Source organism: Salarias fasciatus, chromosome 15 (assembly GCF_902148845.1).
Source record: "Salarias fasciatus chromosome 15, fSalaFa1.1, whole genome shotgun sequence".
NCBI classification, from domain to species: Eukaryota; Metazoa; Chordata; class Actinopteri; order Blenniiformes; family Blenniidae; genus Salarias; species Salarias fasciatus.
Window position 1 is genome coordinate 23,347,483 of NC_043759.1, and position 24,671 is coordinate 23,372,153.

Consider the following 24,671-nt stretch of genomic DNA (forward strand, 5'->3'; position numbering starts at 1 on the left):
CGTTTAGAAAACTTGACCTTGCGTGTGCGAGTCGCCGCCACCGTCATGAATACACGGCGCAAGGCCTTGTTTTGATTGACATCCCTTCAAAAATCCATCGAGAGGAGAGATTTGTAGCGTGCAGTCGACATCAAAGGTCACGATCTTGTTTAAAGGCAACCGAAAGAGTGAGCCAAACAGCTCTTAACTAAAAATATGTAGATTTTTTCTTTTTTTTTCCCATCGAGGGTTGGGTCCCATGGAAAAATCCAATCCAGCAGAGCTTTTAGCGACGTCGGTAAATCTCTCCAGGTCGAGGCCTCGCACGCTCTGAACTTTCACTGAACAAAAAAAAAAAAAAAAGAAAAAAAAAGCAGAGAGAAAACGTGCTTCCTCCTGGTCACCTCCAGAAAGCCGTGAGCCTTTCGCCTTCACTATTCATCACCGTCTTCATTCATTACGGCCCGGGCCAGACGGCGTGCCTTGCTCAAGGTCACAGCTGCTCCGTCCCACCTGGAAGCGCCACCCGTGTGACCCGGCGGCCCGGCATATGGAGGCGCTACCACGCTCCGCGAGCTCCTGGAGGGAAAGTTAAACTTTAATACAGCCGGCTAGGAGGGAATTCGCTCCAAGTTTCCTCGCCAGGTGGTGTTTTAATTATTGAAAAAGCTGGGTTTATATTTAGTTTAGCCGCCAATGACTTTTTCATCAGGAACAACAACTTGCAGCCAAAATCGGCATTTTATTATTTTTTTTGCAAATGTGAAGTGGATTTGCAGCATTTTCGCCCGTTTTTACACCGCTGTGTTGTTCTACGCTGGCTGTTCGTGCAGAAACACCTTCTATATTGAACACTCCATCCTTCAGCGATAATTTTATATATTCCGGGAAAACTCTTTGTCTTTCAGTTCAAGGAAACCAGAATAACAGTTATTTAGGTCCAAGCCAATTATTCCATGTGTTAGCAGACGTCACCTTTCTTATGGTAACAGGCTCTCTGAGGCAGCCGGCACTGCCACGTAGGCGAGATGGAAAAATCACCAATTAGCAGACAAATATGCATATCCCCTTCTACCTTATGTGGAAACAAAGACGAATTGTTACAGGGATGCAAAACGTGTTGAAGGAAGCGGGCGCGCATTTGCATTGTTAGCTCGGAAAACCACGCAAACTTGCCAGAACGATCCGACAGCCTTTTCACTTTGAAGCTGTGGATGCAGACAATTAACACCTATTTGGAAGAAAACTTCAAAAAAGAAAAAAAATAGATGAATGAAAGACTGCAGTCTCATTAAAAGTTTACCGCACCATGTGTAGATTTCCAGGAAAACCACTGACTTCATCTGGCAGTGACACACACTTCCTCTAATGTGGTTGATCAGTGGATTTTAAGGTGGTTTGTATCGAGAAATGTCAATACAAGCTGTGAAATTTCAGGTTTTTTTTTTAGTTCATTATATATAAACAGAAATGTGAGAGGATTTTTTTGGATCATACTTCACCGTTTTTAGCTTGTAAGTAATAAAAATCAGTGTCCATCAAAATAATACTATCAGGTTTTATTGTAACTAAATAATTTAATGCAAACTAAAATGTATTCTTAATATTCAATGTGTTGAAATTGTCTGCAGCTTAACCGTATTTAGAAAACTGTTCCCAGAATTTGTCAGTCACTGTTTCTGTTTGAATCCCTTGAATATCTGGGTCAGGGTTCGCAAGAAGTCATTCAATCATAACGACGGTTTCGGAGAAAGGAGCAGAATGTTGAAAGAGCTTCTGTTCACGGCTGCATTGAAGCAGGTAGGAGGCTGGATGACGAGCACAAGCAGCAGGCAGGTTTTTATTCGTTTCTTCAGTCAACTTGCACAGTCAGGAGCTGGCTGTATTCAGGTCCTGTGTAAAGCTAATTAATGCTAATGCTAATCCGCAGCCCTGTTTACATGATTTTTGCATGTTTTAGATCCACTTTACACATCAACCATCAACTGGGAATAGAAATTCCCTCCATGTTTGGGGGAGGAACTCATCAAATTGACTGGAAGTCAAAATTTCAGGAACAAATCTGATTCAGAGATTTTCTCTTGTCAGTCACACATGCGACGTCGTGTTCTGCTGTGTTTATGTGTTCATCCTGTGGCCATCGAGACAAAAGTCACCACAGCGTCTTCCAAGATGTTTCTTCACAAGCTTTATGTCCAGTGAGACTTTCTACTCCCCCGCCATACCAAAACTTTTTTTAAAACAGCTGAGTTACTGAGGTTCTGTGTTCTAAACTCTTACTTTGACGGGTCCTGTGAAATGCCGCTGGAACATTTGTGGGATGAGGCTGCGAGCCAGAACATGATCAGATCAAAAACACGGAAGAGACTCTGACATTTACATTTTGTGTAATTTGTCTAAGTTGTACTGAAGATTTTATGGTCTATTTCCATAATTGGAAAAACGTCTTGGCAGACAGGTGACAAATAAAAAGCCAAACCTCGGCGGTTGACCCCGACGGCCAAGGTTTGTGAGGTTGTTGTTGGCGTGTTGTGAGCTCTCCTGTCAGAAGAAGAAGAAGAGGAAGAAGAACTGCAAATCAATATCGAGCCGTCCTCCTGGGTGAAGCACCTTTGTCCTGTCAGGAAACATTTCCATCCTGAATGGACGACGGTGACTCCGTCAGGGGCCACGAGGAGCCGCTCAGAGGTCGGATGTCTATGAAGGAGGCGTGAATCACATCAAACCAACTGAAGGCCCGGACAGAGTCCTGGAAGAGGAACTGTCTCTGAGAGATGAGCCGTTCATCACTCCAACGAAGAAAAATCAATGAGAGCTCTGGAGCTGTTGCCGTGGCGTGCGAATGCTCGACCACGCCGACTTGTGCATCATTGAAATGTCTCCGAAGGCTATTCTTTGGAAAAATCAACACATTTTGTCATCTGTGGCTTCATCACACGTTCTTCCTTCAACAGCATGATCCAACATGGAGGTGGAGACTTTCTTTTGGGCCGTTTGCTAAACAACAGCTCCATTGAAATGGCATCGTCAGTGGCTCCAAGCACCGCTGTCATGTGGAAGTCATGCAAATTTAACCGTTAGTCACTTGTTATTCTGCAAACTGCTCTAAAACAATCCTACTTTTAGATTAATTTGTCTATAAAAAGAAAAAAAAAAATGCTTCTAACTCATGTAGATTGTATTGTATTTTCCAAAATCCCATAAGCGGGTTTCATTTATCACAATTATTCTCTGTATAAATATTTCCTGGACACGGTTTAGTTTGTATAACCCAGGAAAAATCCCATGAACATTCTTAATCAAGAAAGCCTAGATCAAGTTCCACTGTGAAGTCCAAAAACACAACATGGCGTGGCACTGAGCTGCTGTTTCTGCTCTGAGGTGCACAGGGAGAATAATAAGACTCTGTGTAGAAGCTGAACCAGACCTGGGGAGCCGATCGCTGCCTTCAGGTTCGTGCTTGTAAAAGTCAGTGAGAGTGGACAAGTCTCCGTCACACGCAGGCCTCGAGGGGCTTCTGGGAAAACAGGTTGTTAACCATTGTTACCACAACATGGCAAACCTTTTAAACAATCTCCAGACAGCCAACAGAGTCCTCTGGAAAGTAATGAAGGGTTGAAAACCACGTAAACGGAATAATTAGACAACTGAGAGGGGTGGATCGTGGGAACTGATGACTGTTTTTTTTTTTTTTTTAAACCTCTATATCCAAGGTGGTCATTCCTGGCCCGCACGTCTGAATTGCTTCAACGTGTCCCTGCAGATTGTGACGAGAGGTTTGTCGTTAGGTTTTATGTCGAGCTTCAACGTGGCACCTTCATTAGATTCACGGGTGTCGGAGCAGGGAGACGATACGAACAGACTGGACTGTATTTCTGCGTGATCAGAAGCAATGACTTCTGCTGCAGCGTTCGCAAGAAGACAGTCTGGTAGAAACTGCATCATTTTCATGTCTAAGGAGTTAATTCTTTTGATAACGTATCAGTGGACACCATCGTCTAAAACAGTGGGTTAAAGGTAGTCGGGTTCAGGTGCCTTTCTCCTGCCCCCCTTTGTCGTTCAGGCCCGCTCAGTAGAACTGTGTCTCTACTTATGCAGACGACGGTGCTGTAAACGTACACGTTGTAAGAGAAGTGTTGTCAAGTTCAAAAAGCAGCAAAAATACATCGGAATTCAATTTCTTGAACCGTGTGCATGTGCAGTACTTGAAGTACCCTGTTTGCACACAGAGAAGTTAGTTATTGAAAAAAAAACTACCCTCCAGGAATTTTTTTTAAGTGCCTCAAAGTGCTGTTGTCATGTAAACAGTCAAAACGCAACACTAATTTGCTGTTTTCACCTGAAAACATTGTCATGGACACAAAGCCTGCATTGTATTGAGATGATCACTGCTGTAAAAACTAATCTGTGCTCAGCGACGGGATTTTCCCAAAACACGAGTCCCTCCTTTTTCTCCTCCTTTTTCGCCTGAGATTGGCTGAAAGAAAGTCTGCAGATCATTTTCATTCATCTCAATTTACCAAAACATGAAACTGAAGACAAACACCAACAGACTGTAGCAGGAAGCTTTGAGTTTAAGCCTCAAATGGTAGATCTAGAAACTCATGATCCATCAACAGCTTTTAGATCTGCTGTTGAGCAATATAAAACCAAAACTGAATTAAATGAGTCATTTCATTGGCTGGCTATGGTTTTAGACCCGTTTCATTCAGATTCTAAAGGAGGTTCTGACAACCAGAAACGCTGGAGAAACTGCAGATTTTCATGTCCATGTTGTTATCAAGCGTTTATTCATTAACTGATGTCATAAGCTCTGTCCAGGTATTTATAATCATCTTAATTACCAACTTATCACCATTCAGCCACCAGGTCTTTGTTTTGAGCCAACCAGAAACCCTGATAGCTCACTTGGTTCTATTTGTGCACTCAGACTTAAATTAACACTGACGGTTTGACAGTGCAGACTGGGAACAACAGGGAACATAAAGGAACTACAGGGAACTATGGGTTACAGTAATTTAAAGTGCTCGAAAACATACTGCATTGAATGCCTTAATGAAAATTCAACAAATTTCGTGTATATTACAGCATTAGCTTAATACATTTTTAAAGATCTGTGGATATTGATATTTGTCTGATTCACTTTATTATTAAAGTTTAAAGTGGTAAACCAAACTACAGTGCAAAATCCTCAAGTGTCAATTTCATTCTGAGAGTATAAAGATGGAATGAAATGATCCATTCGTGTTTCATTTTTACACTCATAGTTTTGATACAAGTGGCTAAATGATGACTGGCTCGTCCTGCTATCCGATAACAAAGATACTGGCTCAGCAAAAGTAGCCATTCAAAGTCGACAGTATGTGAACTTTGTTCCACAGTGATTCTGGATTTTATGTAACAGCTAGATGGAGAATATCAGCGATCTTTAACAAGTACGAGTATCGGACCCCATACTGGTATTTGTATCGGTGCATTCCTAACCTCCGCCATTCCCCCAAAGAAGCTCCTTCTTCTCTAAACACTCTGACAGGAACTAAATACCACTTAATACTTGCAGAACTGCATGTTTAATTGAAGTTTGTTTGGCCTCAGCTGTTTAGTCGGCGGTCTCTCAGGCCTTTGAGGCCTTGATGGTCTGCATTTGATAAAGCGGGAAGGTTGTCTGTGCTGAGCAGCTCCGCCGATACTTAAAACAGCAACGTGAAAAATGACTAAACCTCAAAAATGGAATCCTGCTGGAGAATCAGGTTGTTGTCATGAAGCCGTTCAGCCACTGCAGATCTGTGGGTGCATTTTGCTACAGTTTTATTTTGACGAAATATGAGTCAAGATGCCATTTGTGTTCATAATTAAAGTCTATTCCAATCCAATCATCTTTGTTTTTGTAGTTTTTTTCATCATCTAGATTATTTTTATTGTGAAGATGTTATACTATACACTGTGAAAACTAACGAAAAATGGTAAGAAAATGCTGTTTTTTGAGTTTTCTACTTCTTCAAACTATGATTATAGGAATAAGATATATTCTCCTTTGGTTAATATTTTACATTAAATCCATGACAAGCATAGAAAAATGACCGTATATTAATCTGAAAGAGAAGAAAGATCCTGATAGTCTGGATTTTTCTTAAAAATGGTAAAGTAGCAAATGACTGGAAATATCATTTTTCAAAACAAAAACAAAAAAGAAGCAAAAAACAAAAACCCACTCTTCTAGTGTTCTTTTCAGAAATACTCCATCTGTTTTTTTGTTTTTTTTAATCTACTTCAGGGTCTTAGAGGGCTGCAGTTCATCCCAGACAGCTCAGTGCAGACGGCGCTGCAGAAAGGTCATGAGTTCATCAATAATAAATTATTATAACACAGCAGTAGTCAGTTGTTTGTAGACACTGTTTTCCAGACATCCAGTCAAAAATCCATCTGACTGAGAAACATTTTAACTAAAGAGTTATTTCTGAGTTCGATTTAAAGCTTTTCAGCAGATTTGATTTCGATGAAGGTGTTTATTCACCCTTCGAACGAGAGTCATCAAACACATTTCCGTTCAGGAGCTCCATCTGGAGCGGGCAAGGCAGGAAAATTGAACAGAACTGAATAATCTTTCAATTTCTGATAAATATACATGACCCCAAACATTTTCCTCTCAGTTTGAGTGAAAGAAATTCAAAACATTCAGTTCAATAACTTTTTTCACAAAATCTGAAAAAGTTCGGATTTACAAATGGAGGAAAGTCACATTTCAGGGTTCTGCTGATTTTAATGATGCAGAAAATGCAACTTTTTGAAAAACGCTGATCCTCTGCGTTTGCAAAATATCTATTGTAATAATTAATTCGTCACCCCCAGTCGGATTTGGTTGTCTGTATATACAAATGTCCGAGTCCATGTAAACACGTCATTTTCAAAACGCTGCCATGCCAGCGCGGTTTTCTGTAACAGATAGACAAAAACAGTGTGGATCTGCCTGAACCGACTGAAACAGTGAAGAAGACGGACATATGGAGGCTGCCGTCCAAAACACTGCGATCCAACGGAGCAAAAGCAGCATGGAGCAGCTGTATCAGCGCCTGGAGGAGGCAGCGTCCGCACCGGCCCGCCGCTCCGGACTCCGCCGCCGTGCGGTTGCAGGACCTCGAGCGTGGGTTGCATCATCCCGCATGCAGCAGCTTTTATTGTGCCTGCACCTGCAAATGCCCTCTTAGCCCCGGAGAGGATTCCAGGCAGCCAGACGGCGGCCGTAAATGTAAAACCAATTAGGGCTGCGCACGGCCGGCGAGCCGCGTCCTCATTCGACGGGAAACAGTGTATATTGTCCCGATTTCAAACCCGCCCCAACACCTGAGCAAGTGCTGCGGTGTTCTTGTGTTGAAAGCAAGGCATTAAAGCCTTCATTCCAGTACAGAGAATATGTTGTCTCAATGACACTGAATGCATTTCCTCCAAGCAAAAACAAGTAGGCGAGCATTCATCCTGCATGGTAAATGTAAATTTAAGTAGACAAACTCAGTTCAGGTCTGAAAACAGTCCTGTGATTGATGACGGACTAAAACATCCCCACCGTGTGGGTTTCTCACAGCGGCTGCGCTGCAGTTCTATTTTCTATTTTTTTTTAAATTTATTTATTTTTGGTCTCTTTCAAGTCACGGCATCAAATTTTAATGACCGGGCATCAAATGCGGCGAGCGCCGTTCAGGAAGCGGCAGGGCTCGGAAAAAAAAAAAAAAAAAAAGAGCAAACACAACTCACGAGGCTATTTCCTCTTTCACCTTCACGCCGGAACAAATGCAGACCGCGCCGCTCGTTTGGACCAATTTTCCATTCATTTGCCGTCTCATATCATCTCAAAGCGCAGGATCCTAAATTGATTCGGGAGTTTTTTTTTTTCTTTTTTTAACCTAATGTTCATGACATTTGCTCCTGGCAGCAAACAGGCAGAAATGAACGCGGTGACCCAGCGTGACTCGCATTAGCCCGACGCACCGTGAACCCGCCACAGGCCTCGCCTGCGCTCGCTCTTTAATTAAAGACTACTGAGGCCAATGAAAGGCGGGCGTGACGGCGCAGCGCGGCTTCAAACCGGCCGGCTCCGCGGACGTTCCTGCAGATGTCGACGTTTGTAATACCTGGAATAAGACTGCTTTAAATCGCTTCCTTTCATGACTGTTTTCCCTCCATGCTGCGGCTGATTAGCGTGACAACACCTGTGCGTTGAACAATACAAAGGCAGAAATTCACATTTCACTGCTTCCTGCCATATGGAACACGGCAGACCGCTCCTTCTAGATGAGTCGCCGTGTTTCCGAGCGCCGGGTGTGAAGCTGTGAGGGTTATGGAAATGAACCCAGCGGCCTGCAGCGGCCGGCACAAAGTTCAAACTTGCAGTTTTAAGTGTTTACGCTGAACAGATTTATGCCTTGCTGAACATGAACAAGCTGTACAATTTAAAAAAAAAAATAAAAGAATATGAAGAAATGACTATCCACTTCATTTTCTTGGATGAAGGTCGCAAACAACAACAAAAAAACTGCTTTGTTGACCATGTTAATCCATTTCTTTCCACATTTTTTGGGAAAATAGGGTTGACAGTCTCAGAATCTGAGCTCATATCTTCAAAAAGAGGCACAACAAATCAATGAAGATGGTAAATTTGCAGTTTTTCATGTACAAAATAACACGTATGATCCTTTTAACATGCTTGCATTCATGAATATGGAAAATCGGACAGCTGTTCCTCATCGGGAAGCAGTTCCAACAGTGTCTGCTGATGGATTCATGTGTTCTGAAAAGGTTCGTATTGTTCCTGTTTGTTTTCAGCACATTTGAAAAGAAGATGCCAATCGGCTCAGCCCTCAGATGAGATGAGAGTCATTTCCTCAGCTGGCCCCGCATTGCTGTTATTTGTGTAAACAGACATCATTTTGTTGTCTTCTGAACGCAAAATGTTTCTGAAACACAGAGAAAACCATCCCAGAACCCTCATTTGATTCCTCCGTTCTCACTTCTGGAGTCGTTCTTGGTTGATCGCCTGCTCAAAGCAGCCAAACCACGAGCAGAATCCATAAAAGGCAGGAAGTAAAACGTTTTATTTCACCGTTCTGCTTTAGTGCTTCATGCTGGAAGATGTGCTGGAGCCTGACGCGCCTGATGGGCGACGTGCAAATTACAGCAGTTGCACGGCCATCCGAATCAAAGCGATCAAATCCTAATGAGCGTGCTAATCCGACGTAGTAAAACGCGAGGGCTGATGGTTGACACGTCTGACCTTGCAGTCGTGAAAACTGCATTTGAGGCCGGGGAAGGCAAAACACGATTAGGACTCGTTAGGCCAATAATATCCAACTACCTCATGGATTATTACTAAATTAAGCAGAGAAATCAAAAACCCGTCCAACAGGAAGACTTGCTGATGTTGCTAATTTACCCTGTTTACGAGGCTAATGCTGTAAATGAGTTATCAACAGGTGCTAAAGTCTAAACACACAAGACAACCCACACTCATGGGTCATAGGTCACATATTTGACCTCAGATTTAAGAAGGAATAATCACAATCCTGAATGTCACTTCATAAAAATAGCAATGGCTAAATATCGGAAGTTCAAGGAGGATGAAATTAACTTTAGCATCGGCCCCTAACTCTTACTGCACTCATCCTGTTTCATGCCAAGTGGTAGTTTATGGTCGAATGTCGAGTTTAATAATCTTTTTAATAACATATTAACTGCTGTTGGGCTCCATTGGCCATAAAATTGGCAATACGGAGTAAAACTGTTCTTGCGTTAGTTACAGACTCAGCAGGCGGATCGCTTTACATGCAGTCTGCAACTGTTGCTGCATTTCTGGTTCAGCACTGAGTGCATATTTTAGGATTTGATTTCACTTTGTTCATGAGAAATATCTCCAAGAAAAAATGTTTTTATACAAAAAAAATCCCCTTAAATAAAGGACTCCCCTGCTGCCCCCCAGTGGAGGCGAGAACCACACTTTGAGAACCACTGAGGCCGAATTTATGCAACAGTTCAAGTTAAAATGCATGGTTTTTGCATTTTTGGTTCAAAAAACTTCTGCCTTTATCCGGCAAACTTTTGAAAATGATATCAGTTTACACAGAAACAGCAGAAATGCTGATATTGTCAGCATGCCAGACCACTAGGTGGTGCTGTTCGTTTCTGTAATGGAACCACACAGTATACAGACAACAACACACTATTGGCATCAGGAGTGGCGACTACGCAGACATCGACATGGACCGTTAAAGCGACTAACGGTCGCTATATGGTCGCTAATGGTTACTTTAATTCAATGGATGACGCGCCGTTTCAATCAAAATCGTTGAAAACATTGTCATGCCAATGGAGTACTAAGGTAATTGAGCTACAAAAGTTGAACTGTAGATGAATACATGTCATTCTACTTCAGTGAAAATGCATTAGCTTCACGTTCGCTCGCTGCCTCAACCGTACTTCCTCGGGTTGTAGAATTTCTCCTTGCACCAGCGAAATTTCCAGGCCGATAACGTGTGATCGGCCACTCTGAATCTGTCATGACGTTGGTTGTGTAAGACAGAACAAGGGAAGAACAGTTAAGCAGAAGATCTCAGTGCCAAAGCCTCGGTTCATTTTACCCACTTGGCCTCCCTTGTAAAAACCTACAGTTCTGCAATAACAAATCACATTTTGACATTTGGGGGTTTGCAGAAATGCACCAATTTCCCGCTCAGAATGCCCGAGTGGCACACCCTTTTGTCTTCCAGCTGCAGTTAATTGCCACAGTAAATTAAAATGGGGCAAATGTGGGTTTCTGAACAGGCTGCAGAGAAAAGTTGGACTTGGGCAGAACAGCCGGGATCGGGAGGATTGGGATTTAGCCGCGCCGTACGAGCAGAACGAGACAGGATCCTGGACGCTTCCCAGCTGAACGCTAAGCCGTGGTGGCCATGCTGAGATGTCTCAAGCTTTCCGTACAGAAATAAGAGGATCACTTGGCGTTGGTGGGGTACGGCGCAGATCTTTCACCCAGAATCACAGAGTCAGCTCGGGGCACCAAACGTGCTCGAGTAAATAAAGCAGTGATCGCTCAAATCCAATGGCTCTTTTATTTTCAAAAAGCTTCACTTAAGTATTTACAGTTTGTGCAAAAACATTTAAAGGTTTCAAGGACTTTACATTGTAAGTTCAACCTCAAGGCACATACATGGAACAACATCAATATTTCATCATGAGAACAGAAAATTTCAACTTTGGTTCCTAAGAAAACGTCTGGGTGTGGATGGCTAACGCAACACTGCAGTGTCTCCATGAGAAGCCAGAAGCCAGGATGGCCAGAGTATCCCAACATAGCCATTTTACATGCACTGTAAATTTCCAGCCTACTTCTTCTAAAAACCACATGAAGACAAACCTCTGGATGGTCGCTCACGCTGCAGCTCAACCACCTTCTGGGTGATTGCTCGGAAACGAAAAGACAAAACAAAGTCCAAACCTTGGTATGAGAGAGAAAAAAAAAAAAAAAGAAAAAGAAAAATGAAAGGCTATGAAGCTTAATACAGTACATGCAAATATTCTTCAATGAATATCACTGGCTAATAGGATGTCTGCAGCAGAAAGTTTGCCTGCAACATGAAAACGTGACTCTTTTCATGTCGACTGCTTTAACACGATTATTTCCCAAGTGAAATCGATGAGCTTCTCGGCCCCCCCTCCCCCGGATCGGTAATAAACCCACTCCTGCAGTTTGCATTACGTTGCGTGTTAATTCCCTCGGTCGCGCCGCCGCCGCCGCTCACTCTCAGCAAAAATTAAGAGTAATGTTTGCTGCAAAAACAAGCAGGGAAGCTCCTTCCCAGTCCGAACGGCTTCATTCCCGCTCGTTAGGTACCGCGCCGAGCCGCCCTCCTCTTGTTAGCGCTCCTATTGTTGAAAAGAGAAAAGAAAACTGTGCTTTCCGTCTCATCTCTTCCGCTCCCTCCTCCCCGGCCTCCCGTCCCTCCCCGGCTAATCATTCAGTCCTGCATAAATGGTAAGGCAAATATCTGTCTCCGGTACACATTCACAGACGGGGGACCCGACTCGAAATTAGGGCTTCGGTCTCAAACAGAAAAGGAAGAGGATCGGGTGGACGTGTTCTGGTGGTCAGCCGGTGCAGCGTGCGAGCGGGCCGCACGCCGCGGGCCGACGGCGGGGTCGGTCCGGGCGACAGGCCGCCACGTCTCCATGGACAGCGTGCGTTGGGTGAGCTGATATGTGGATATTAGTAGAAAAAGGTTTGAAATAAAAAGTGGAGATGCTTTGGTAACCACAGAAGTTCCGTGTATTCATAAAACCCAAAAAGAAGAAAATGACTTCCTTAAGAATTTAAGCTCATTTAACCCAAAACTGGTCTCACTCAGCTGGAAACAAGCAGAGAAATGGAGCTTGGTCTGTGACAAATCGCATGTTCCCGTTCTGACATCTGAAGCTGAAACAGCTCAAACAGCTACTCTGATGCTCTTTAAGCATCTTTTGGTTTCCGCTCACAGAAGCTGTCGGTTCTCGTCGGTCACAAAAATACAGGTATCGTCGAGTCCAACAGGATATTTGATCCTGGCTGCCCTCTAGTGGCCTTGGTCGACATGGCCGAGAAAATGTAGAAAAAGAAGCTCAACTGGATTTTAACAATATGTTTAACAACATTACTGATTATCAAAGTGTCAAGAGGGCAACGAATCTTGAAACTAATTTGATTTAAAACTAAATTATTAATACTGAATTTGTTGTGGCTGACGAATGCAAATTGTACAACATACTTAAAGTGCACGTGTAGCAGTATATTTATATAAACACTAAAGACTCAAAGTAGCAGGTGAAGTATGCTCCTTATTACCTGTGGATCTCAACAGCTATCAACGTTAATATTTTATAACATGGCAAAGATTAAATCTTGGCTTGAGGATAGAGGGACTGGCGAACGGCTGATTCTACTCTGCAAATAAAATACATTCATATATTGTAGTATTTAAATACTGCTGTGTACTGAAAATACCACGTAGCATAAGATGCTCAGTTCATTGTGTTTTTAGTTATTTAGCGTATAAACCTGGAGGGATTTAATCGAAACATGAACGACAGATGATCTAATAACACTGATCACATATTCTGAGAAAACCATGAGGTTTGGGAGGCGACTGAAGTCCCAAATCTATGTGACAGACAAGAACCAAGAGCGGTTTTCAGATTTTATAGGAAGCTAACGTCTTTGAATCAAATACAGTCTGAAGAACAGGGGTGTCAAACATGAGGCCTGTGGGCTAAAACTCCAATCCGGCCCAACAAACCACCTGTAAACATTTCAAAGAAAAGATTGATTTTGTTTGTTTGTTTTTTTTTTTAACTACAAATTTCTGAGGACTCAACAAAACACTGAAATCTGAGCCATCAGTGATGCTGCCACACAAGCTAGCTGTGCTATTGCTAGCAAACCAGGCTCACAGTCATTCTGTTTTTGGGAGTTTGTAAAAACACTGAACATGCAACTGCTATAGAATTTTTCTCTTTATAATAGACATTTTGCTGTATTTTTCCTCAAATGTTTCATTACAAATTGAATTTATGTTGAGATTGTAGAAATTTGCAATAAAAATTGCTTGGTTTTATAAAAATTTAGATATTTTCATCACATATGCTTTGTGCCACAACAACCTTAAAATTGAAAAAGTGCCATAATTAACTTTAAACCTAACCAGCCAGTCAAGTCCAGATGAAATTAGGATTCAGATTAGGCCTCTTAACTAGAATGAGTTCAACACCCCCGATCTAGAGAATCATTAATCTCTTAAACTTCACATTTAGAAACTGTAGTTTTCATAAATTCCTGGAGGATAATTTCATTTTCTTTTAAATATTGTGGACATTAAAGTAAATACTGGAAATATACATTTGTGGTGGAAAATCTTCCCCCATCATCAGAACAAAGACACTTATGAACTAAAACTGATCTGGACCGAGATGGTGGTGATCTAGTTCAGGATCTTGGTCCCTAAATCTGAACCAGAAAGAAAAGTCAAACATTCCGAAACCTATCAGCAGTCTTTATGAAGACAAGACCTCGGGACGCGACACCAAACCAAACGGCTTGTTTAGACAGGCGATGGATTTCATCTGATGTGTTTCTGCGACGCCTGAACAGGCTCCAAGCACTTGAGGACGTCTCAAACTCGAGTCCATGCGATCATGATCAGAGCTATTGCTGGAATTACATTAAGTGCAGCTACTTTTGAGATACTCTGACTGCTGAGGTAAATCCTCTTAGAGATAATCTCGACGATAACACGATAAGTACGAGCCCTTGAAAAACTATTCTCCTCGAAACATTTGGCCTGGCTTGCCTCTGTTCTCCGCCGGGTACTATAAGTCAGAGCAGCTCCAGTTAAAAAGAAAGAAAAAAAAAAAAAACCCTCCAGACGACGAAAGCTTCATGCAGCCAAGTGAAAATAAGGGCTACATAGTTTTCTCCCTTTTTTGGTTGGGGATTATGAGAAAGGGGAGGGAAGCGAGGCAGGGGAGATTCTTTACGCTTGCCCCCTCCAATTCCAATCACATCTCGTCAAATCAAGTCAAGTCTTCTGAAGGCGTGCATAATGAAGACCTCTCTGTCACAGAGCCGCCACGGCGGCCGGCGGGCCAGCTGGAGGGGAAACGGCTTCGACCCAGATCCTCACAGCGGGGGGGGGGGGGGGGGGGGGGGGGGGGGGGGGTCACCTCCAGACAGGTGCATTGTTCAGGTGAGACGACCGTGAGAGAAACAGGCCCCGGACAAAAGGATGAACGACGAGCAGCCAGACGCGGCGCGGCGCGGGATCACGGGCGGAGTGTGTGGTCTCGTTCGTGTAATTTCCTAATTCATCATACAGTCTAATGAATGCAGCGACAAGGTTGAAATAAGTGGGTGTATAATTAGCATTATATGTGAACCATCTCAGAATTCATCAAGCTCTCCTTACACACACACACACACACACACACACACATACACACACACACACATCCCATCCCATAATAGACCACAGTGGTGAAAATCCATATCATTTAGCCACCAAACACAGAAAGCACTGTTAGTTTTAAATGATTCCACATCATTAAGTAGCTCAATGAGCAAGAATACTCTACACAATGCTGTTTGAGCATGAGTAATGCAGTCTGGGTAATGGGCTCCGGGGGACTGGTGGAGGTAAAGTGATCTCTCTGCCCTGGCTCCGGCGCCACACTGAGGGAATCTGCCCCCTTGTGGACTCACGAGTCAAAGGGAACTGGAACAAATCAGGGCCTTTCTTCAAAAGGAGGTCTCAGCACATCCATGCACCTCATTAGAGACATTAATCCTTTGTTGCTTTTTAGCCTATGTTCATAATTGTATTTTCTGAAAAAAGGCACATCCCTTTTCAGACTCTTGCTAAAGCGTCCTTTGACTAATCCCACCTCCGTTCCGCTGCAGACGAACAAGAACAAAGATGCTTTTAGTGGTAGGGCTCTTTTGGGAAATTTCAACAGCGCCGCAGACATTCTCCCCGCACAACATCCACAGTCTCTCACATGCGATCACCACCTCTGCTCATTTCCTGCCTCTGCTACCATTATTAAAAAAGTGCACTTCGATTCTTTTCTTTTTTTTCTCCTTTACAACACGCCACCGCTGAACCAGTGCTGTATTTCCACAGCGCTCTAATCAGCAGTGTTTGGATTTCCCCGGTGCTGTGTTGTCTTTTACCGCTGTTCTGTTGTACCGGGGAGGGGAGGGTGTGCAGGGTTTCAAAGCGTGAAAAAAAAAAAAAGCCCGTATTTTTGCTTCTGTGGTTAGCAAAGGATCCCAGCCCTCTAAAGCGCCCCCAACGTTTCCAAAAGGCTGACAGCGTTTTTTGTCAGAAGCTACACCCAGGGTGCCGTGATTGTACAAATCCATGTTCATGTACAGTACTGACCATTAAAACAACTTTCAAAACCCTGCTGGTTATAAAAAAAGAATCACTTGTATCTCTTTTCTAGGAATAAAAAAGATAGCAGAGAATCCCACATTATTATCCACAGTATAAATTACATCGTAGACAGAACTTGGAAATATATATAGTACAGTTATATTTCACTAGAATTTTTATATTTTTTTGTTGTCTACACAAACAATGTACGTGTGTGTGTGTGTGTGTGTGTGTGTGTGTGTGTGTGTGTGTGTGTGTGTGTGTGTGTGTGAGTGAGTGTATAAGTGTGTGTGTGTGTGTGTGTGTGAGTGTGTGTGCCACTGTACTGTGTGCTGCTGCATCACGTGTGGCAGAATTCTGTACTGGGCACATTGCTGCTCTTGCAGTAGGCTATGCTGTTGTTACTGAGGTGACAGTCTCTAAATCCGATGCCCCCGTTGGGCGTGTAGATGGGCTGAATGCGGAAATCTCCTTTGAGCAGCTGCTCATTGTTCAGCGCCACAATCTGGAAACTGGTCTCAGTCATCTCCAGAATGGAGTTATCCTTCTTGGTGCCGGCCTCGCAGTAGTCGTCTTTTCTCCTGCCACGGTTGTATTTCCACTTGGTCGAGGACGACCGGCTCTTCCTGTGCACGTGCCAGCAGAACAGGCCGAGCAGCGTCACCAGGACGATGAGGACCGCGCCGCCTATGATCCCGGCCATCAGCAGCGTGGAGTTGATGCTGTCCTGAGGCGCTTGCTCTCTGCCCGGAGGCTTGGTCGAGGCAGGCGCCTTGGTCCGGGCTTCGGAGCATATAGTATCCTCCCCGGGCCTGTAGGAGTTCAGGGTGTCCAGGACGTGCACGCAGATCCGGTACACGGAGCGGGGATCCAGGTTGGTGAGGCTGATCTGCCGCCGGTCCCCGCTGACCGTCCTTTCCCGCATTCCTTCGTTTATTTGGCTTTGGCCCCTTTTGACCCAAGTGACCTTGTAGGCTGTGACGGTGAAATAGGAAGCCCAGCTCACTTCGATGTTGGTGGAGTTGACCACATGAAAGGAGATCTGGAGGGGGTCCTCGTAGGGGGGCAGGGGCCCAGGGGGGTTGTTATGGATCGGTGGTAGAGGGGGAGAGGGGGAATCAAAGTAGTAAGGGGCAGATGTGGTGATGAGGGTGGAAATCATGGTGGTGATGGCGGTGGTGGTGGGCGGGGGAGGGGGCGTGGAGCGAAGGGTGGGCCAAGGCGGCTGGTCGGGATAAACGGGACACTCGATAACATCCAGCGTGAGCTCTCTGATTGTCATGCCACGCACCTTCTCCGGACTCGAACACACGAACCCCCGGGCGTTGATGGAGGAGGGCAGGGACTGCAGCCACACCACCACCCACTTCACCGCGCAGTCGCAGCGCCAGGGGTTGTTTCGCACGATGAGGTGCTTCAAGCTGGACAGGCCGTCGAACACGCCCTGCGTCAGAGTCTGCAGCTGGTTGGTGGAGATATCCAGCTTCTCCAGCCTGTTCAGGTCGGCGAAGGCCGCCACAGGTATCTGGTCGATCTGGTTCTCCTGCAGGCTGAGTTTGACCAGCGACTGGCTGGGGAGGAGGGGAGGGGGGAAGGTCAGAGAATTGCGGGCCAGGGCCAGCTCTCGGAGGGTGGCCAGTTCCTGAAAGGTCCCCGGCGCGATGCCCTCGTCCGTGAGCAGGTTCCCGTCCAGCAGGAGGCGCTGTAGGCGTGTCACATTCTGGAAGGCTTCCTCCGCAATGACGGCAATGCGGTTCTCGTCCAGCCGCAGCTCCTTCAGGTCCTCGGGGAGGCCGATGGGAACGCTGCTTAAGTGGTTCTTGGTGAGGAAGAGGAGTTTGAGGCTCAGCGCCTCCCTGAAGGCCCCTTCTTCCACCCCCACAGTGGAGATGGAGTTATCGTCAAGGTGCAGCTCCTCGAGCTTAGTGAGCTGAGCCAGGGCCGCCCTGGAGATCGTTTGGATATTGTTCTCCTGGAGGTGCAGGACCCGGGTGTTTTTGGGCAGATTAACAGGGAACTCGTCCAGCTGGTTGCCGTAGAGATACACCGTCTCCACGGACTCCAGATTGTGAAGTTCCACAGGGAAGCCGGCATTGTTGATCTGGTTGTTGTGCAGGTAGAGAACCTTGTAGCCCTCCTGTATCCCCAGAGGCACTGATGTCAGGCTGCGCTCGTTGCAGTACACAAACCCTTTGTCGCAACGACACTCGTCCGGGCACGAGGCGCCCGGGCTGAACTGCATCTGGAGGCTCAGGATGACAGTCAACCAAAACTGCAAGAAAGAAGCCCAATCTTTATTCCAGGGTCCAGCCAGAAACTCCATAATGGAAAACCAAAACAGGAAAAGGGAAACCAACAATTTGAAAAAAAAAAAAAAAAAAAAAGAAAAAAGAAAAAAATCAAAAATCTGAAAGGCAATGACGTATATATATCCACCAAAAGCCAGAGCCACGAAAAGTCCACCTAGGAGAGTTTGGGTAATGATGCAGTTAGCTGGGAAAAGAGCAGGAAACCGTGGGAGTAATCCTGTAAATGCTCGTCCTCAGCTGAAGAGCGATGGTCTCATTAGTGGCGGCCGGTCCTCGGACTGACTCCATCCATGCTGAGACATCAGACCAGAGCAGGACTCTTCATTCGCTGCTCCACGCAGAGCCCAGCCAGGGCCAATTTGAAGCCACGCTGTAGAGAGCCACCGCTGGCTCCGCTCGCCTGTCCGTCACACACTGCTGGTCCCCGACCGGGGCAGAGTCCGAGGGGGGTGACATTTGGATCCACAGACCTGCGGGAAAACAAAGACGGGCTGGATGAGTATTTTCAGGGGTGGCCTGTTCTCAGAAAATAGGGGGCCTCTTTTCTCCCTCTGCTCCTCTGTCCCTTTATTTAACATCCAAACACACACACACACACACACACACACACACACACACACACACACACACACACACCACATACCAACTGCTCCTTCCTTCTCATGAGCAGACGTACAGAGTTACAAAACATACCGTTCATTGCTCGTGTGGAATTATGCACTGGCCATGTTAAAAAAGGAGTCTGATAAATATTCAGAACAGCTCTGGCACATCCGGTTTCACAGACATAAAGAAGGCTTTTATCCCCCCGCGCTCTATCAAAGGAGGTAACAGAGCACTGCAAGGACACACGCTCGCCGATTCACAAGAGTTCTCACCAACATGATGGAAAACATGCTAAAAAGCAACGCGGCTAATGAAGACGGGAGCTCTTTGTGCATCAGCGTGGATCGGTGAGAGGTTTCCTGGAAAAAAATAAACTAATAATAACCCCCCCCCCCCCCACACTCAAAAAAAAAACTGTAAAAGCCTGTTTCATTTTTCTCTCGGTCTTTTCCAGCTGCCTGATCAGACACTGTGGGCAGAGGCGCACCAGTCAACACTCGAGCGCTTACAGTAAACAGAGGTGACGGTTGTTGGCGGCGGCCTGAGGAGGAGCTCGTTATTACGCGCAGGCCCGAACACACCGTCGTCAGACCTCCGATTTAAGGCTTGTGGAGGTTACTAAACAAAGGAGAGGCAGTCGAGGAATAGAGACGCTGCGTATCAGCCCCTCCTCCTCCTCCTCCCCCCCCTCGGGCTGGAGTGACATACACGAGCTGTCAAGTGAAATGGGATTGGAAAATAATTTAGCCCCTACACCTGCGATAAATGATCGATACCGACTGTTTTCCAGCGTGGGGAGGTTTCCCGGTACAGCACAAGGCCATTGGATTACAGAAGACTCCCCCTCTCCCCCCCAACCCCTGCAAAGATCTATTATTCCAACTTTTATGACCCATCAAACAGCCAGCGCCTCCTCCCTCCGTCCTTACATGATTGAAAGATAGCGGCTGTCATGTGGAGCTTCCAGTCCAGGCGAAGCTCCACCCTGAGCCGGCACTGGATGTCTCACCACGATGGGAACGCCGGGCTGAATGTTAAGCAACCGGAGCGTGGATTAAGGCTGTGTTCACACCAAAGCATTTGGCTCGACATAAATGACGTGGTGGAGCCGGTACCGACAGTGTGAACACGTTTTTCACGTTGGAGCGACCTACTTTCGGGTGGAGCCGGGGCCGCTTGGAGGAGGAGGTCCGAGGTCGGCACCGGCTCGATCTGCATGCGGTGAGAACACGGTCACTCCCCGGGTCCAGCTCGCTTTCCTCGTTTGCCACACTTTTGTCCGTGTGAGGCTTCCGTAACGCACGACACGGACTGTTATTCTGAGCGCGCACGTCGAGCATGGCAGAGAGTCTGTGCTTCCTTCTGAAAGTCGGCGATTTGTATGGTCTGCAGAAAAATCATGTACAACAGAACAACCGTTCTTCTGGCTGCGTTGCGTCTGCAGAACGGAATCACCGCAGCACCGTCTGCGGTGTCTCTGCAGTCCGCTGGAGGAGGTTGCCAGATATGTCGATCTGGTGCCATAAACCCGTTTAACACAATAGAAAGCAGCCCAAACTGCCATCTCGGTTGAAAATTCACGTTAAAACCGTATTTGTATAATTAAAAAAAACACTTCATAAACACATAATCGTTTCATCAACCCGTCTGACGTGTTCAAAAAAGAAGCTTGATTTGGCGGAAACCCGTCCAATCTGGCAACACAGCCGCTCTGGTCAGAGAGCTGTTTTGTGCAATTTTGGAGCTGTTTGACTTTCCTGCAGTGACGAGGTACAAAACCGTTCATTCTTCTGAAGCGTATAATAACTACATCATGCTGTTTGTTCTGTGTTCTACCAGAAGAAGTAAAAAATAGAATATTAAGGCAAAAACACGACACAGCTTTTATTTTGATGTCACTTATTTTGGAACAAGTATCGCGTTTCCTTCCGGCACCCGACTTGCTTCTGTCTGGTTTGACACCCCTTCGGTTCGACGCCGGTGAGAACACGATTCAGTTATTTATGAGGAGGCTGATTTACAAATTCACACTTCACAAAAGGGGTCCTGGCTCGACTCAATTCGGTGTGAACACTCTGTAAGGCGTCCTGCGGGGGGGCCTGGAACCGCCTCTGGGCCTCAAAATTCACCAAAGGAGGGGGTAAAAAATCTAAGCTTTTGCATACAGGTGGTGCAGTTTCAGGTTGGACCGGTCCGGAGGCCTCCACATGGACGCGTATTTCAGCAAGAGGCAGAGAAATACACTTCAGCACATCTATTGACATTCATCACAGCGCTCCTCTGAAAACCCCCTGTTCGCTGACTGGAGGGGGAGCCCGACACGGGGCTCTTTTGTGGCAGGAGATGGAGAAACAATCCTTTGACACACATCTGTGGTCTACTTTTCTAAATTGAAAGGGCTAAATTTAATCAAATAAGCTCGGGGGGAGGGTTAGAGGGGAGAGGAGGGCATGAGCAACCACACCGGGTGATAAAAATGAGCTGCCACAGCGGCGGAGTCAACAGCAGAAGGCAGCGGCATCAAGATTATTACAGCAGCATAAATAAGAATGTCACCACATAACAGCACAAGTTTACTTGACAGTGCGATCCCGATAAAGACCGGATCAGGGGCTGGAGGTGTGCGCTTTAATGACTTCTCTTTTCTTTCTTTATTCTCCTGAAATTTAATTTCCAGCCAAGGCAGCGCAGTTTCTCACCACCAGATGAGCGCTGTGATATGCGGCCAGAACAATCCGATTAGAAACTGAGGTTTAAGCGACAGAAACGCAATTAAAAAGTTTCAAATGGATCGGGTATTTAAGAGGCGATAAGAGGGGGATCAGGTGGACTTCAAAGGCTGCCCAGCGAGATCCGTTCATCTGAATGAATTATTTCAAAAGAGGGGGGAATTGAAAACCGTGCAGTGCATTGAGACTGAAAGCTCCCCTCACACACACACACACATGCACACACACACACGCACACAGAGAGAAAGAAAAAAGTGAGGATTCTCTCGGGTGAAAAATGTGCAGCTTTGTAGCGCAGTAATCTTTACCTCGACGAAACGTCTAATTAACCCACAAATAAATTGGCCAACATTTTTAATTAATCCTCTAAATGACAGGAGATTTGCAGCTGTAAGTTACACATCGGCTCGGTTAAAGACATGGCTTCCAAAGACTACATGCAAATGACCGAATTTCCTTGAGAAAAAAAAAATATAAATATATTAAAAAGGAGCAACTTGGAGCGGATTTTTCCTCCACGTCAAGAAAGATCCACTGTACCTGAGGCGAGCCTTTCTCCATCGCAAACCCCGCAACCGCATTCAACTTTTCCCCTTTCTGTAAGCCTCTGTCCTTCATGCGGTCCCGCTGTGTGCCCGTGCGTAAAGGTCTGCTCGGCGGCGCCGGTGCGAGTCGGTTCCGATCAGCTGCGTAAACCCGGCGGGTCCACGGAACGGCGTATTCCCCCGCATGGGTGCCAGCAAATCTCTCCCGCACCGGGGTCGTGGCTCCGGATCCGTCCGCACTTTTTCTCTCTCTCTCCCTCTCTGCTTAAATAACCGTGTGCATAAAACGTCTCCCTGCCCGCTCCAAGGTGCCTCCTCCGCTTTAACTCAGCGCGTAAAGAGCGGAAAGAGCCGCGGCGGCGGCGGCACCGGCAGCAGCAGCAGCAGAGGACGCGTCTCCCCGTCTCCGCTCTCCGAAGTGTCCGCCGCCCGATCCGCCACCACGGGCCATGACGGCCAGCTGCGTCCGTCCGGTGCGCAGTTTCACTGGGGAAAGAAGAGGAGGAGGAGGAGGTGGTGGTGGAGGAGGAGGAGGAGGAGGTGGAGGAGGGAGGGAGGCTCAAACTTGCCTTCAGTGCCTGCGCAGCGCAGAACCCGGACTCTCTGCGAGTTGTTTTCTTAGATGGATTCAGTTGATAGTGCAACGTGTGTGCCGCGCTCACCTCTCGCTCTCTCTCTCTCTCTCCCTCTCTCTCCCTCCCTCTCTCTCTCTCCTCCCCCTCCTCAGAATAAAGAATGCCTCTCCTCCAGCGGCTCTCCGTGATGGCTTCGAGCCACAGATCCTCCCCGCTGCCCTCACACTGCAGAAAATAGTTTGTCTCTCAACACACTTTATCCCCGCACGCGCTTTACGCGCGGCCCCCCTCGCCCGGAGAGGGTGTCTGAGCTGCCACGGAAAACAAATAAATCCCGGAATCTGGATTCAAGTCACATATTGAATATCAACAAAGAAAATCACCATATTCTTTTAATAATAATCAGTGAATGAGGTTCCTGTTATTCAGGCGCACTTTAGCGCCAATTCTGTACACAACTTTCCCTTTTTTTTCCCCCTTCTTTCCCTTTTTTAATTAGCCCAGGGTTGGATAATTATCCCCCAGTGAAAAGCGCAGTCTCATTCTGCCTCCCGCACGTTTGCGTGGTGATCTGAAGCATTTAGACACACGCTGACAGCCAAACTAATTTCATCTGACTCCACCGCTTCCTCAGCGTTAATACTGATTCAGCAGCGCGCCGCTGTGCGCGCTCCCCCGGCGCCGCGCGCACGTGCCTCGACTTCAAGCTGAGACATCAGTGCGCGTGCACGGGCGTTTTTTTTTTTTTTTTAACAGGGGCGTAAATTTCTCTTTTCAGTTTTTTTTTTTTTTTTTTTTTTTTTTTTAAAGAGGCAGAAGTGCGCAGGGTGCCATGAATGAGCCCCACTGTTTCTACCTGCTCTGGACTGGAGGCAAACATATGGCCCGCAGCCCAAAAACTGGCCTGGCTGAGGAGCAAATTGGGTCCTCTAGGGACGATCTCATATTGTGTAAAATAAAACATTACACAGAAAAGTCTACGTTCAGTAGTTCATGTGTCACATTATTAATCTAAGTTTAGAAAAATGTAAATGCCCTGTCAAATGGAAAACAGTTAAAATTGTTCCTATTCTGAAAAACACTAAAGAACCATTTTCTGGGAAAAATGGTAGGCCTGTTAGTATTTTGCCCATTTTGCGTAAAATTATGGAGAAGATAGTTTATGATCAAATCACTCAATATTTTTGTTAAAATGGTTTGAATTCCCCGTATCAACATGCTTATAAGAAAGGGCACTCCACTATGAGCTCAGATGACTGATGATTGGTCAAATGATATTGATAAAGGGAAATTAATTGGGACTGTATTGCTAGATCTGAGTGCAGCATTTGACTTACTTGATCATGATTTAATGTTGGAAAAGCTAAGTTGCTATGGTTTTAAAAACCCTGCAATTCTATGGATAAAACATTACCTTATTAATAGAGATTATACCTTATTGTTTGATGGTAGTTATTCTGAGACAAGGCCTCTCTCATGTGGAGTGCCACAAGGGAGTTGTCTAGGACCATTGTTATTTTCCATTTTTACAAATGATTTGCCTTTTATTTTGGAGCATGCCACTCTTGTTCTATATGCAGATGATTCAACTATTTATGTGTCTGGTGACAATATTATAGAATTGAATACACTACTGAATAATGAATTAAAATTAGTAGAATAATGAATACATGAAAATAAGTTGGTAATTAATGCTGAGAAATCTAAATAGGTTCATCATATTGTTTAAAAGACTCTCCTGTTTTGCGTTTGTCTGTAGGAACTGGAAGCACAATCATTGAACAAGTCACTGAGGCCAAGCTGCTTGGTGTAGCTGTGGACAGTCTGCTTACCTGGAATCATCAAATAAAACACATATGAAATAAAATGGGCAGAAGTATGGCAGCAGTTCGAAATTGTAGAAAATGTGTACCATACTGAATAAGAAAGATTTTGGTTGAATCAATAGTGTTGTGTCATTTAGATTATTGTTCCGTTATTT

General features: G+C 45.5%; 1 protein-coding gene across 2 annotated transcripts; it reads right to left on the reverse strand.

The window, feature by feature from the left end:
- Positions 1–11,056: 11,056 nt before the first annotated feature.
- On the reverse strand, positions 11,057–22,816 carry flrt2 (fibronectin leucine rich transmembrane protein 2). Of its 2 annotated transcripts, none has more exons than XM_030110151.1 (2): positions 22,111–22,816; positions 11,057–18,705 (listed from the first exon to the last, which is right to left on the reverse strand). In XM_030110151.1, the coding sequence occupies exon 2, from the start codon at positions 18,247–18,249 to the stop codon at positions 16,267–16,269; it is 1,983 nt and encodes a 660-aa protein (XP_029966011.1). In that variant the 5' UTR covers positions 18,250–18,705; positions 22,111–22,816; the 3' UTR covers positions 11,057–16,266. The 2 variants fall into 2 exon arrangements, with proteins under 2 accessions (XP_029966011.1, XP_029966012.1); XM_030110152.1 differs by lacking the exon at positions 22,111–22,816 and adding an exon at positions 19,771–19,812.
- Positions 22,817–24,671: the final 1,855 nt, after the last annotated feature.

What these genes read in the sequence shown, in the direction of transcription:
- flrt2 (XM_030110151.1), bottom strand. Translation starts at nt 18,249, where the DNA reads ATGGAGTTTCTGGCTGGACCCTGGAATAAAGATTGGGCTTCTTTCTTG.